Below are 13,356 nucleotides of genomic sequence, written 5' to 3'. Positions count from 1 at the left end.
CCAGGCCTGGGGGTTGGTTGGGGACAGGCCATCCCCTCTCCCCTAAACCACGCCCCTCAACAGCCATGGTGACAGCTCTGGTCACAGGAAGCTGAGCTGGGTTCTATCCTCCCTCACTGGGCCTCTACTTATGACAGGGGGAAGGGACAGGATCCCAGCATGGGAGGTCAGGAGAGAGCTGGAGTATGGAAAGCTCTGGGCACCCAGCCCCACCCTAGCTCTCTGGGACACAGCTTGGCCAGGCCTCCACATCTGGCAACAGAAACTTGAGCCTCAAGCGTGTCATCTTCATAAGACAACAGCTCTGTCTCCAAAACACTTTCCCATATGTTTTCTTCCAGCCCTGAGAAGATGGGTGGGGCACGGTTATTAACCCCAAGTTGCAGATGCAGAAATGCAGCTCAAATCTGAGATTTGGGAGCACGATTCTGGGAGCAGGAGCTTGTAGTGAAGTGAAGGTGGGAACAGAGGAGAGACCACCTAGAGAAGAGCCCACCTGGAAGTGGAGAGCAGGGGAGGGGACCTTCTCCTCCTTGTCCCCCAAACGAGCAGGAAAAACTCTCCTGCAGAACCTTGGCTCCCTGATTCCTAGGATGAGGGTCATAATGAGGATATTCACTAACATTTATTGAACATTTAATAGTTGCAATGTTCTCTCATCAGGGCCTCATGTTCATTGTCTCATTTAGTCCTTACAACAAACCTGTGCTATTATGGTTCCTAGTTTATAAATGAGGAAACTGGTTGATGGACTCTGTCCTTTCCAGGCCCTTTCTACATAAGGAGGTTGAGACCAGAGACACCATCTTCCCCTACAACTGGCTCTGGAACCCAACCCAAGGAGGAATTGGGCACCTCCAACACCAAGCCAGGGCATTAGGGCAGTGCCCTGAGTGGCATTGTTATCCCAAGATGGTCAGGGAGAGAGGGATGAGAGAGACAGAGATGGGTGGAAGGAGGGAGGGAGGGAAGGCCAATTGCAGGACTCTGGGAAATGGGCTCCCAGAACTTGCTTCTGAACCTGACATGGACTTTTGAGGGAGCCCTGCTCAGCTCCCAGCCCTAACTCAACACCATACCAGTGTCCCACAGCTCACGGTTTGGGATGTTTCAGGTCAGGTGGCAGAAGGATGACATGGACAACAACCTTAACTTCTTCTCTGTGTCATCTGACGGCAGGATTGTGTCTTGGACGCTCTTAAAGGTGCCTGTTTCCCAGAAAGGGTCATATGGGGTGGAGATGGGGCTTGGGGGGAGCTGAATGGCAAAGTCTGCTCTCAACCCTGCTGATGTGGTCCCACCCATGTACCCTCCCCCATCCCTTGTGACTGCAGAGCGAACTGGTTCACACAGATGTCATCAAACTGAAAGTGGAGGGCGGTACCACGGATGGTCTCGATGGGTTGCAGCTACACACAGTGGGTAAGATCCCCAGCCCACTCACACCCAGGCCCGGCCACCTCACTCAGGCCTCATGAGGGTCAGAGATGGTAGCCCTCCCCCTTTACCAAGCAATCCCTCCTCCACTTGTGCTGGATGGAAGCCTGGCCCTGTCCTCCCAGTGCTTGGCTGTTTGCAGACCCTCTCTGTTTATGCAGGTCCCATCCCAGTTTGCAGACCCTGTTCCTGTTTATGCAGATCAGGTGCTGTTATGCAGATCCAGTCCTGTTTATGCAGATCAGGCCCCTGTTTACCCAGATCCTGTCCCTGTTTACTCAATTCCTACCCTGTTTATGCAGAGTATATCCCTGTTTGCATAGACCATGTCCCTGTTTGCAGACCCTGTCCCTGTTTACCCTGACCCTGACCCTGTTTAAATCAATTCCTTCCTTGTTTACCCAGGCCCCATCCTGTCTGCAAAAGCACTGGCCGTTTGCAGTCCCAACTGCCTGGGACAAGCAGCAGGCCAGGCGGCCGGTTTCTGTTTGCTTGCCTAGCCCCAGCCCCTGCAAGAGCCTGCAAGAGCCAGAGCTCTGGCTGTCACAGGGGTCTGCTGGGTAAAGGAGGTGCTGGGAGCCTCCCTCCCAGAACCGGTCTAACACTGCTGTACCTCTTCTCCCAAGGCTGTGGCACCGCCTTTGACTTCCACAAAGAGATCGATTATATGTTCCTAGTGGGCACAGAGGAAGGAAAAATCTACAAGGTGAGGCAGCACTGACCTGAGAACCACGAGAGTTTATCCTTCTCAACAGACCCTATTCTGACAGATCTTAGGGTTTGACCAGTTCTAGGAAGCTTCTTGGGAGAAGAGAAGGTATTTCTTGACTTGTTTCAGTGGCAGGAAGAGTGGATGACTGCAGGAAAGAGGATGAAAATCTAGATGGTGACTTTAGCCCAGTCTGGCACATTTCCCTCTGGGCCCTCCCTCCCTTCCTAGGAGTAGAGGAAGTAGAAGTAGGAGTGGGTGTTGGGGGGGAGTTGGAACATTCTGAGAAGACTTCCTGGAAGAGATGAGAACTTCAGCTGAGCTTTGAAAGCCAGGTAACAAGAAAATTAATCTCTGAATCCTGGGTGTCTCAGCCAGTAGGATGGAACTTCAAGGCCAGTTTCTGCAAGGTCTCAGTGTTAGTAGGTGAACATCCTTCTGAACCTCCATCCATCCAGAAATAGCTCTGCTGCAAGCTTTTCTTAGGCTCAAAGACTCAGAATGTTAATTACAGGCAGCCTCCCGGGAGCCCCTAAGGCCCAGCCGGAGCTGGTCTGAATGCAAAAGAGGTCCCCACCCCCCTGTACACCCCTCCCTATGGCAGCGTGGGAGAGGCAGAAGGGAAGAGACTAGTCAGTCACACTATCTCCTGGAGGGAGAGAGGGAAGGGCATGATGGTCTGGGCAAGAAACCCAATGGGAAGTCATGAGTTGGGGCTTGCTTCTGGCTCTGCACCTGCTCTTACCTGGGCAAGGTGGAATGTTTATCACTATTGAGAAGATTCTATAGGCTGTGAGTGGACTCAGGCCTTGGCCTGGACAAAGGCTAAGGCACACATCACCCAGGGCCCCCAGGCCTGCTTGGCCTTGGTTCCCAGAGGGAAGGCCTTTTCTACTTGGCCTGGAATCCTCTGGGCAGACTACAGCACTGTCTCTCACCCTCCAGGAAAACTCCCTACCCACCCAACCCCCAGCCCATTAAGCCCCTCCTTTCTTTCTTTCTTTCTTTTTTTTTTTTTTTAATTTCTTTTTTTAACGTTTATTTATTTTTGAGACAGAGACAGACAGAGCATGAATGGGGGAGGGTCAGAGAGAGGGAGACACAGAATCTGAAACAGACTCCAAGCTCTGAGCTGTCAGCACAGAGCCTGACACGGGGCTCGAACTCACGGACCGCGAGATCATGGCCTGAGCCGGAGTAGGCAGCTTAACCGACTGAGCCACCCAGGCGCCCCCCCTCCTTTCTCTCTAGTGTTGAAGGCACAGAGAAGAGCAGCCAGTAGCTTAGTCCCATTTCAGCGGTGACAATAATGTGGGGACAGAAGAGGAGTCTTAGGTTCTGACCCTCCAGGGCACCCAGGGAAGTGTGGTGGCTGCTGACCTCTCTCTCATTCCTGACCCCCCCACCACCCTCACCTTTGCCCCAGTGCTCTAAATCCTACTCCAGCAAATTCCTTGACACCTATGATGCCCACAACATGGCAGTGGATGCTGTGTCCTGGAACCCATACCACACCAAGGTCTTCATGTCCTGCAGCTCCGACTGGACAGTGAAGATCTGGGACCACACCATCAAGTGAGACACATGCCCTCCCTCAGGCCACACTGTGGGCTGGGGCCACCGGGGCTCTAGCACCATGAGCCTTCTGTATGGCAAACTTTCTACCCCTCCACCACTGCAGGACCCCGATGTTCATCTATGATCTAAATTCAGCTGTGGGCGATGTGGCCTGGGCACCATACTCTTCTACTGTGTTTGCAGCAGTTACCACCAATGGGAAGGTGAGTGCCCCAGCCAACCCTCTACTAGAGATAGGATGAAGTATCTCAGGGGCTCCCTCTTAGTCCACAGAGTACCCTGCTCAGGTAGGGGAAGGTGGGACATAAGGATTCTGTATTCTCAAGGGTTAGGCAACCCAGAGCCCTATCAAAAAAAGAATCATTCACCCCATGAGGCCTCAAGGAGAAAATGGTGCTGTTCATCTTAAAGGAGAGAACACTCTGGGGGATAAGATGCCATGAGGAGCAGTTATCTTCTCTGAAGGTCCTGGGGAGGGAGCTAGAGGATGGCAGGGACAACCTTGATGTAAGGGAAACTTCTGAGCCAGAGTTTATCTGTGATTGAAATAATGTCTAAAAGGTAGCAAATTCCTCATCCCTGAGAGTGTGCAAGCTGAGTCTGAGAAGGGGAGATGAGAGGGGTCTGTGTAACACTGAGAATTGGTAAAAGCTCAGAAACAAACATTTTTTGAGAAAATTCTTGGATACAAATCCATTTTTCCTTATGGACTTTGATATAAACTCAGAGGCAACTACTCAAGTTAAGACTATAGTTTAAGGCATCACCCTAAAGTCAATCAGTCATCTATTTGCTGAACAGAATTTTACCAAGGGCCCAGCACCAGGCAATTCAGGTCCCTATCGTTCTAAGAGTTCACATTCTTGTGAAGGGACAGAGAAAAAAAGCAACAACAAAAATAGTGTTAAGTGCTAGGCAGAGACTGAAAGAGGAGTATGTGTGTACACAGTGTTCATAGCAGTATTCATAGTAGCCAAAGAGTGGAACAATCCAAACATCCATCAATTGATGAATGGATAAACAAAATATGGTATATCAAAAAGATTATTATTCAGCAATAACAAGGAATGAAGTATTGGATACATGCTACAACATGGATGAACTTGAAAACGTGTTTAGTGTAAGAAGTCAGTCACAACCACACACTTGTAGGATTCCATTTATATAGGTCTAGAATAGGCAAAGCTATAGAACCAGAAAGTAGATTTGTGGTTGCCTAGGGCTGGGGGTGTGGGAGAAAATGGGAAGTGACTGCTAATGGTACAAAGGTTCTTTTGGGGTGATGAAAATGTTCTAAAATTGGTTGTGGTGATGGTTCCATAACTGTAAATATACTAAAAACCAAGAATTGTATACTTGAAGTGGGTAAATGTTTTTATATATGAATTATATCTCAATAAAGTTATTATATTTTTTTAAAAGAGAGAGAAAAGGGGCACCTGGGTGGCTCAGTCCATTAAGCACTCAACTCTTGGTTTTGGCTCAGTTTGATCTCACAGTTCATGAGTTCAAGTTCCACGTCAGACTCCACAATGACAGTGCAGAGCCTGCTTGGCATTCTCTTTCTCTCCCCCTCTCAAAATAAACAAACTTAATAAAAATAAGTCATTACTTGAAGAAAGTTTTAAAAAGAGAGAGAGAGAAAGAAAGGGAGTGATGTAAAGAAAAGGACTGGTCTCTTAGAGTCGTCAAGGAAAGCTTCTTCAAATGGTAACATTCAAGCTGAGAGCTGAATGATAAGAGCCGGCCCTGTGTGAAGACAGAGAGAAGCATTCCAGACAGAGGGAATAGCTAGTGCAAATGCCCTGAGGTGAGAATGAGCTTGAAGGAGTTTAAGGAACAAGCAGGCAAATATGGCTGGGTCTAGGAAGCAGAGAGCAGGAAGTGAGAGTGGAGAGCGGAGAATCTGGAATCAGGAATCTGGATTGTATATATACTGCCAAGGGAAACTATTGGAAGATTTTAGATTTTTTAAAGGTAAGTTGAGAGGCTGCCTGGAGCATGGATTGTAGAGGGGCAAGAGCGGAAGCAGAGAGACCCATTAGAAAACTGCCACAGCTGTCCAGGCAAGAGTTACTAATGGTCTGGACTTAGGGAATGGTAAAAATAAGATCAAATATTTGTTGAGCACTTATATGACAAGTGCATTCTGAGCACCTCACATATATTAAACTCTCGCATATGATATAAACCCTGGCTCTGCCACTTACTAGCAAGTTAGCCTTAAGGGCCTCTATCTCCTCATTTATAAAATGGGGATAATAACAGGACCTACCCTATAGAGTGGCTGTGAGGATTATTAGGTGTACAACTATGTAACATGATCCTACAAAGTCTGGTACATAGTAAGGGTTCAACAAATGGTAGCTGCCATTATTGTTAATTCTGCATAAATTTTCTAAGCTTTTTATTCTCATTCCCTCAACCACAGGAAAATGTAATCAGAGATACAAATTCCCTCTCCCACTGTCTCCAGCTCCAGTGTGCTAGACTTCTGATGTGTTTCCCCAGAAAACTCATGTGCTAGTTCTTCTGAAGTGGGGGACAGTGTCCCCATTATCCTTGAGTATGCTGACACCCACCTCTCCACAGACTCATGTGTTTGACTTGTCCATCAACAAGTATGAGGCCATCTGCAACCAGCCTGTGGTGGCCAAAAAGAAGAACAAGATCACCCACGTGCAGTTCAATCCCATCCACCCTATCATCATTGTGGGTGATGACCGTGGGCACGTCACTTGCCTCAAGCTCTCACCCAACTTGCGCAAGATGCCAAAGGTACAGGCTTGGGTAGTATGGGCTACTGTAAGAAATAAAGTTTCCAAGATGGTGGGGGTTGAGAAAAAGGGGAGGAGCCAGGAGGTGACACCATCCCCCCCCTCCCCCCCCCCCCCCCCCCCCCCCCCGTTTCTGGCTTGGGAAATGCAGGGTAAGGATGGTGTCATTGCCCAAATAAGGAGCACAAAAGAGGTAGGTTTGTGGAGAGACAATGAGATCAGTTTTGAAATGCTGAATCTAAGTTACCTGGGGGGCTCCCACGTAGAGACATCCAGTAAGCAGGTGACTATCTGGGTCCAAAGCCTGGGGAAGCACGTGGACATCATCAGCTTATTTGGTGTAGACCAGGTTATCCAGGCAGGGGGCTTGGAGCTTAGTCACTTAGTCATTGGCTGGGCTTAAAGGGCCTCAGCTCCAGTGGTCCCTGAGCTGGGAGCTGCGGGTCCACACAGGGAAAAAGGTAAAAAGGAAAAGAGGGTAACTAGGTCAGCAGCTAGGCAGTCCTCCTTTTGAGTTCTGGTTCCTTTCTGAGATCTGTACTGATCTGGAGATGGTGCCCAGAGCCCAAAGGCCCTGAAAACAGGCCATGAAACCTAGAGCCAGGACCTCAAAGTCTAGATCTCAGAGTCCTGATTCAGATGTAAGAGTTCAGGCCTTAGAATCCAGAGCCCAATAACCCAGAGCCCAGTCCTGCCCATTTGGGTGCTAAGAGAGGATATGGAATTTGTTTTCTCCTGGGTTCTAGGCCAGGATCAGAGCTGGGCCAGGGCTGGACCAAGTTGCCCTGATGACTACACCTCTTGGTTGCAATATGGGGCATTTATTTGCAGTTTGAGGCAAGGGCAGGCCTCTTTCAACTACCAATAACCTGCCTCCTTGCACCCTTACCAAGGCAGGGGCTACCGCAACGTACCTCTGGTACCTGCCTCATCTATTCCCCACAATGACCAGAAGGCAAGGACTGGGAGTTTGGCCGGGCCTGTAATTGTAGCCAGCTGGGGGAGGGGGTGGACTTGGCTATAAATACTCAGAAGGCTGCTAAGCGCCTGCAGCTGTGGCCTAGAGGCTGTGGTGGGCTGGGAATGGGGTGGGGTGGGATGGGATGGAGGAGTTGGGCACGGTCTGAAGCTCTTTGCTGAGCCCAGCTAGTTGGCCTCAAGGAGGAGGGAAGGAACAGATAAAATCTGATCTTAATTTAGTGAGGAGAGAGACTGAAGATTGAGCTGGCAGAGCTGGACAGCCCAGTGAGAGACAAGGGTACAACCATCACACCATGAGGATGGTAGATCTGAGGGTGGGGAGGGCTGCCCTGCCCACTCTGACCCAGGGAGGCAAGGATCTCCCATAGTCCCAACTCCTCTCAGAGCAAGGTCAGTCATAGCTAAGGGAGCTGGGCTCTGTATATCCGGCGACCTATATCTCTGAAGACCTGACGAAATAGGTGCCCAGGGAACAGAGGACCTGAGCAGGTGACACAGCTGAGGGCTAGTACTTCAGTGGATTAGAGGTTCCTGTGAAACCGTCATCTGATCCTATCAGTAGTCAAGTGATTTGTGCAAAAGGAAGTCTTCTGGGCATCCCTACCCCGCCCCGCCCCTCTTCGGGCTTTAGTCTCCCTGCCCTTCTCAGGAGGGCTTGGCCAGAGGCCCAACTTCCTGACCCGTGAAGCTTCCCCTAATTGGTGTCAGAGCACAACTTGTCAGAGGTCAAGGACTATCTTTCCCTAACTACCATATAGATGGGAAACAGAAGCCCAGAAAGGCAAGGGACTTGCCCAAAGTCATATAGGGAATTAATGACAAAGCTGAAACTAAAAGCCACGTCCTGAAATTCCTAGGGGATGGGGTGAAGCCAAGAAGACAGCACTAACTTGATTTGGGAGGGAGAGTAGTTAGAGAAAAAGACATCCTTATCCTCTGCCTAGAGAGTGTAGAGGTGAACTGGGCAGTGGCAAAGGCACTGGGCCACAAGGAGAGAGGGAGACAGATTTCGGAGCAGGTGCAGCAATCACACCAGGAGGAAATCCAAGATCTGCGTGGTGTCAGCGGCCCGGATGGGGCCAGGAAGGGGCTTGCTGGCCATGTACTCTCTCCCCTCCTCACAGCCCAGGCCAAACCTAGGCTGGGCCCTCAGCAGGCAAGGCTGGAGCAGGTGCCAATGAGCAGTGGGCACAGGTGGCTGAGAAGGCAGGGGAGGGGGCTCAGGAACAGAGGGAAGGCAGGAAATGGCAGCTGCCCCAGCCTAGCCCATATCCTGCTGCCTGAACAGAAGGGAGTATGGAACTAGTGCTGGTCTGCCATAGAGCTCTTGGGGCCTGTGAGTTACACATACCCCAGTGTCCCAATTCTCTTTTTCTCAGGGCATTAGAGTGCCCTGTGGACCGGGGTGAGGGGTCATAAATTTAGGATCTGCTCTTCTGAGGAACAGTCGCACCTAATGACATCTGGAATCACATGGGATATCTCATTTGCCCTCCTGGGTCTCTTAACAACCTCCTCTACCCTGGGTATGTCTGATACAGCAGACCTGGCCCCAAATGTCACTCCACTCCAAACCTGATCTGAAAGTTTTGGTACTAGGTGAGGGCACTTGTGGCTTTGTCCACACCTCTCTCCCTCAGCAAACACCCATCTTTTAGTTCCTTGTTAGGACTCAGCCAGGGACACTCCGTTGGAAGGGTGATCCCAACAGTCAGAGCCCTCACCTCTCCCCAGAGCTACAGCCCTCCCTAGCCTGAATGGCTAGTTCCTGTGAGGGTCAGTGGGTGGAAACCTTCTCCCAGCATCAAGACCCTTTGTTGATCTTAGATTCAGAGCCACACCTAGATTCTTGAGGGCCCCAGCTGAGCCCATGTCTCCTAACCTGAGTTGGGGAAGGACCCTGTGGGGGTGGGGAGAGGTGGGGATCCATTATCTAACTGGGTGGAAAAGTGGTGGGACAAAGCTGGGGCAGGCTGGGCAGAGGAGGCAGAAGTGGGACCCAGAGAAAGGTGGCCCACCCCTCACCATTTCTCCCCCACATGTACTCCCCCCCACTCCAGGAAAAGAAGGGGCAGGAGGTACAGAAGGGTCCAGCTGTGGAGATCGCAAAATTGGATAAACTGCTGAACCTGGTGAGGGAAGTGAAAACAAAGACCTGAGGGCCTGGTCTCAGTCCCTGTCCCATTTCTTGAACCCAGTACTTGTAACCCCTGACCCTGGTACCTAAGCCCAGCCTTAGCACCAAGTATGTGACCCAACCCCTGATCAGGTCCCAGTATCTACCCTTAGCATCTCCTTCAGCCCTGGTCCCAGCACCTCACCCCAGGACTCAGCCCTCAACCATTATCGCATCCTACTCTACACAAATAAACCCGTGTCTGGAAACTCACCCCACACCTTTAATTTTTCTACGACAGAGTCCCCAGGAAGAGGAGGGAATCTCAGGTTAGAGCCATAGTTCCATTTATTATCCAGCAAACAGTGGGAGGACCCAAGGAGGGGCCCAGCCTGGACACCCTCCCATTATTGCCATGGATTCCAGTTTGCTTCCCCAACGTCAAGGGCCTGGAGGCGATTGGCCTAGGGAGAGGTGGACCCAACCCGTGGCCCTCAGTATGGAGCAAAGTCGAGGTGGCCCTGGCCCTAGCACCAACTCATTGATCCCCACCCCAGGCCTGTCTACCTAGGGCCACCAGAGCCCCTCTTGGAGCGAGGCTGGCTAGACTCTGGGCTGCTAGGTCCAGCTCCAGACAGGCTGGATTCTGGGTTCTGGACCCCAGGCTGGCTAGACCCTGGGATCCTGATTCCAGGCTCTGGGTGGGGTAGACTTAGGCCCCAGACTCCAGGCTAGGTGAGGGGCCTTCAGGGCTGCAGCAGGTAGCTGCCTTCATGGCTGGGCTTCTGGGGTGGGGGTGCCTTCTCAGGACACGGGCCAGGGCTGGAGTTGGGACTGGATTCAGAGAGGGAGTCGATGTCCGCAGAGCGGGAATGGCAGGCCCAGCAGAGAATGACCCAGAGCAGCAGCAGCAAGAAGCCTACAAGGCCGTTGCAGACGATGGCAATGAGGGCCCCCTGAGAGATGGCTGCCCCCATGACAGGCAGCACCCTCAGACCAGCACAGACCACGGGGCTGGCTCGATGGCAAGGCCCATGCCGAGGGAGGACTCCAGTACAGCTGGCCTTCCAAAGAGGCTGTTCTGTCCACACACTCAATGATTCCTGGGCAATGGAGATGTCCACCTGCAGTCTTGAGCCTGTGGCAGGTACACAGCAGAGGAAAGGGTGGTGAGGAAGGGGTAGGGTGAGGCCTAGGAGGAGAGGCCTAAGAGAATCCTGTCCCACATCTCTGGCTTCCCTGGCAGAAGACTTTGGGTCCCGGCAGGCCCAAATAACCCACAGAGCCAACAACCCCATCCTGAGGCTTGGCCCTGGGCACCTGGATGGGGGTGTAGCCACAGTGGGGAAGCTAAAGTAGACAGCCTATATCTCATTCTCCTTAGAACCAATGGGCATGGCCTGGCCCTGCCCACCAAGCTTCCAGCCCTCAAAAGTGCTGTGAGAATGGATGAGATGAGGAAGCCCAAAGCCTTGAAGGATGGGGATTGTGACCAGTGTTGGTGTGGCCTGGGCGCCTCCCCCTTCTCAGGACTCCAGCCAGCCAGCCAGCCAGCCCAGGAGACCTCCAGAGGTGCCAGCTCAGACAGAGGGAACTTTGTGGAGGCCCTGGCAGGCATGTGTGGGTCTGTGTATCCAAGGCTGTATACTGGGGTGTGCCTCTCTGTGGGACTGTCTCTCCAGGTCAGTTGTGTATGTCTGTGTCTGGCTCTTAATCTGTCTTTAGGTTCCCTTGCCTAGATGTGTGCCTCTGCCTCTGTATACCCACCTCTATGTTTGTGCAGCTATGTGGCTCTCTTTATATTTGTCTCTGTCTCCATCTCTGAGTGTCTGAGTGTCTCTTTTCTCGCCCAGGCTATCTCTGTGTATCTCTGTATCCGTCTCTGTGTGTATGGGTCTCGTGTCTCTCGGTCCTTCTTCCCGGCTGTGTGTCGCTCTGTCCCCGTGGACGTGTCTCTCTCCCCTTCTCCGTGGGGTCTGTCTCTGTAGTTGTGAGTCTCGTGTGTCTCTTTGTGTCTGTCTCTCCTTCCCCCCCCCCCCCCCCCCCGGCCCCGGCTGTGCCGCTACGTCTCCATGTGGGTCTCGGTCTCTTTATCTCTGTCTCTAGTTCTCGGGGCCCGTGCCCGTGGGGGGAGGGCCCCCTTACCTGAGTTGAGCCCGGTGTGCGCGCCCGCGGGAGGGTCCGGGGCTGCGGGATGCTGGGCGCCGACTGAGACTCAGGAGCCTGCGGGAGGGGAGGGGGGGGCTGGAGGCGGGCAGGGGCGATGTCACCTCCCCCGGCCCTCCCCCTCGGCCGCGCAGCCTCCGCCGGCCGCTCCCGCCGCGGCGCGACCGGGGCGGCCTCTGCCGCGGGCGGTCTGCGGCGAGCTGGCACCTCCTCCCCCAGGGGCGGTGCCTCCTCCGCGGCCGCGGAGGCTCGCTAGCTCGCTCGGCGGCGCTCGGGCGGCGGCGGCGGCCCGGGTGCGGGGTTCGGCTAGGCTCGGCTACGTTCGGCTGGGTTCGGCTGGGCTCGACTGGGCTCGGCAGGCAGCAAAAACAGCGGAGAGCCTCGCTTCCTGAGAGGCCGGCGCCGGCGGCCTGTGGAGGGCGGAGCCATCTCCGCGCCACTGCTGTCACCCGATTGGCTGGCTGCGCCAGGCTCCTGGGCGATTGGTCGCGCGCTGGGGTGGGGACTGGCTCAACCCTTGTGCCCGGGTGGGGAAGGGGCGGGAGAAGGACTGAAGGGACTACTTGGTCTCGATCTCTCCGGGGGAAGGGGGCGGGGATGAAGCCCACCTACTTTTGGGAATTTCTTGCACCTTCAACACCCGGAAGAGCTGTACATCCAACATCTGAGAAAAGCCTCTGTACCCTTATACATGAGGAAACTGCCCCTCCATATCTGCCTCTGCCGCGGTCATCTGGAGGAAGGCCTTGGGCCCCCACATCTGGGAGGAGATTGAACCTCCTCATCTGGGAAGCCCCTTGGACTTCTGCACATCACTCCCACTTGGGGGTGGACTCTGCACCCCCACTTTAGAGGGTTTGTAGGCGGCTTTACATTCCCTGGCCCCAGGAGATGTGAGCAGCTCTGCCAATACAAGTTCTTTGGACATATTTATTGAGTTCCTACCCAGTATTGGTCGGGGGTTCGTGCTTTGCTGCGCTGTGGGAGAGCCTAGGACAGAGAGGAATGCGGTACTCTGAGAGATCGCTCATCCATGGCGGGAATAGGACCAGGCATGACTCTCCATCCTAGAAGCTCCTGACTCTCTCCATCCTAGAGTCTCTCCTAAGAGGAAGATCAACTTGGGCAGGAGCTGTCAGGTAGGCCTTCCTACCCACCTCATACACCAGTGATTTCTAAGTGTTCTGAACTGGACCCTTTTTCCATCCTGCTCTACATATTCTCCATGGATGAGCACAGTCCTAAAACTATACCACGAAGATTCTCAATGCTCCCCAATCCAGCTTTATCTCTGGAATTCTAGACATAGATCGAAGTGCCGTCCAGAATAAGGGTGGTGTTGATTCCTGGTTCTGCCACTTAACTAACTTCGTGACCTGGAGCAAGTTACTTAACTCCTTTTTGCCTTAGCTTCTTCATCTGTAAAGTTGTTTTAGTAATAGCTACCGCTCAGGGTTGTAATTCACCAATTCATTTATACTGGACCAGCCACATCTCAGCAAACACCAACTGACACAATTCCAAGGGCCACATAGCTAAGAGGCCCCTTTCCTCAATGCCATGAAATTCACATGAGATCCCTATAAATCCAA

General features: G+C 52.7%; 2 protein-coding genes across 3 annotated transcripts in view; one reads left to right on the top strand and one right to left on the bottom strand.

Moving 5' to 3' along the window:
- Positions 1 to 11,091, top strand: part of DNAI1 (dynein axonemal intermediate chain 1) — a 60,576-nt gene extending 49,485 nt beyond the window's left edge. Inside the window, exons 14-21 of one of the 2 annotated variants that reach the window (XM_047829888.1) lie at positions 1,115 to 1,204; positions 1,335 to 1,422; positions 2,064 to 2,143; positions 3,573 to 3,721; positions 3,828 to 3,927; positions 6,317 to 6,502; positions 9,543 to 9,614; positions 10,983 to 11,091. In XM_047829888.1, coding sequence (XP_047685844.1) covers positions 1,115 to 1,204; positions 1,335 to 1,422; positions 2,064 to 2,143; positions 3,573 to 3,721; positions 3,828 to 3,927; positions 6,317 to 6,502; positions 9,543 to 9,614; positions 10,983 to 11,051 — 834 coding nt within the window. In that variant the 3' untranslated portion in view covers positions 11,052 to 11,091. Of the gene's footprint in view, positions 1 to 1,114; positions 1,205 to 1,334; positions 1,423 to 2,063; positions 2,144 to 3,572; positions 3,722 to 3,827; positions 3,928 to 6,316; positions 6,503 to 9,542; positions 9,858 to 10,982 lie in introns of those variants that run through there. The other variant, XM_047829889.1, reaches the window with a different exon arrangement.
- On the bottom strand, positions 9,929 to 12,155 carry ENHO (energy homeostasis associated). Its single transcript, XM_047829897.1, has 2 exons — positions 11,744 to 12,155; positions 9,929 to 10,736 (listed from the first exon to the last, which is right to left on the bottom strand). Exon 2 carries the CDS (start codon positions 10,573 to 10,575, stop codon positions 10,345 to 10,347), a length of 231 nt encoding a protein of 76 aa, XP_047685853.1. The 5' UTR covers positions 10,576 to 10,736; positions 11,744 to 12,155; the 3' UTR covers positions 9,929 to 10,344.
- Positions 12,156 to 13,356: the final 1,201 nt, after the last annotated feature.

This window comes from Prionailurus viverrinus, chromosome D4, assembly GCF_022837055.1.
Source record: "Prionailurus viverrinus isolate Anna chromosome D4, UM_Priviv_1.0, whole genome shotgun sequence".
NCBI lineage: Eukaryota > Metazoa > Chordata > Mammalia > Carnivora > Felidae > Prionailurus > Prionailurus viverrinus.
Note: the sequence above shows the minus strand (reverse complement) of the source record. Positions and strands in the feature narration are given on the sequence as shown.

Coding starts and splice junctions, on each gene's coding strand:
- ENHO (XM_047829897.1), bottom strand. CDS start 10,575: ATGGGGGCAGCCATCTCTCAGGGGGCCCTCATTGCCATCGTCTGCAAC.